At 54.9% G+C, this 709-nt stretch overlaps 1 protein-coding gene across 1 annotated transcript; it reads right to left on the bottom strand.

Moving 5' to 3' along the window:
* Positions 1-63: 63 nt before the first annotated feature.
* LOC107581072 (frizzled-6-like) lies at positions 64-701 on the bottom strand. The gene is made up of 2 exons (XM_016266645.1): positions 325-701; positions 64-237 (listed from the first exon to the last, which is right to left on the bottom strand). Exons 1-2 carry the CDS (start codon positions 682-684, stop codon positions 85-87), a joined length of 513 nt encoding a protein of 170 aa, XP_016122131.1. The 5' UTR covers positions 685-701; the 3' UTR covers positions 64-84.
* Positions 702-709: the final 8 nt, after the last annotated feature.

Raw genomic sequence — 709 nt, 5'->3', positions numbered from 1 at the left:
ATGCACTGCAAGTGGAGAGCATGACAAACTGAACACTCTCTTTCTGTGTCATAAACGATTGGGATAGGATTAGAGAAAGTGGCCTCACTCTTTCTTGCGATTTCTCTTGAAGAATGAAGCCCACTCCGAGCAGGTTTTCTTACTGCTGACCCAGAACACGGCTGATATTCCCACGATCAGCGTCATCAGATATTTAATGAGAAACAGCGAGAGCTCAGGCCGCTCCACATCAATACTCTACAAAAAACAAAACACAAGTCAGTCAGTGGGAGACGAAATGCTCTGGTAATGTCAGCATCCACAGCACAGGACTGAATGTCTCACGCGGCGGGAGCAGGGAATGCTGTATTCCTGGCAGTGCCGGCGGATCCAGCTGTTCTCCCAGCGGCTGCGGTGGGCTTGTTCGTACAGATAGCAGCCGAGCAGCACCAGCAGAGGCAGCAGGTACAGGCCGCTGAACACTCCGATGCGGATCATGAACTTCTTCAGCTTCTCCTGGTTCTGTTCGTCATGCTGGATCACCTGACGCACGCGGTTCAGAGACATGATGCCAGCGAGCAGCAGCGAGAGGCCAGCCAGCACCGCGATCGCCAGCGGAGCCACCACAAACCAGCGCAGCACCGTGAGATCGTAGAGCCCCACGAAACACACGCCGCTGATGCCGTCTCCCTCCACCTTCTCCATCGCCAGCAGCACGACGGTGAGCGCT

The sequence above is a fragment of the Sinocyclocheilus grahami genome, unplaced genomic scaffold (assembly GCF_001515645.1).
Source record: "Sinocyclocheilus grahami isolate Dianchi unplaced genomic scaffold, SAMN03320097.WGS_v1.1 scaffold70740.1, whole genome shotgun sequence".
Classification (NCBI taxonomy): domain Eukaryota; kingdom Metazoa; phylum Chordata; class Actinopteri; order Cypriniformes; family Cyprinidae; genus Sinocyclocheilus; species Sinocyclocheilus grahami.
Note: the sequence above shows the minus strand (reverse complement) of the source record. Positions and strands in the feature narration are given on the sequence as shown.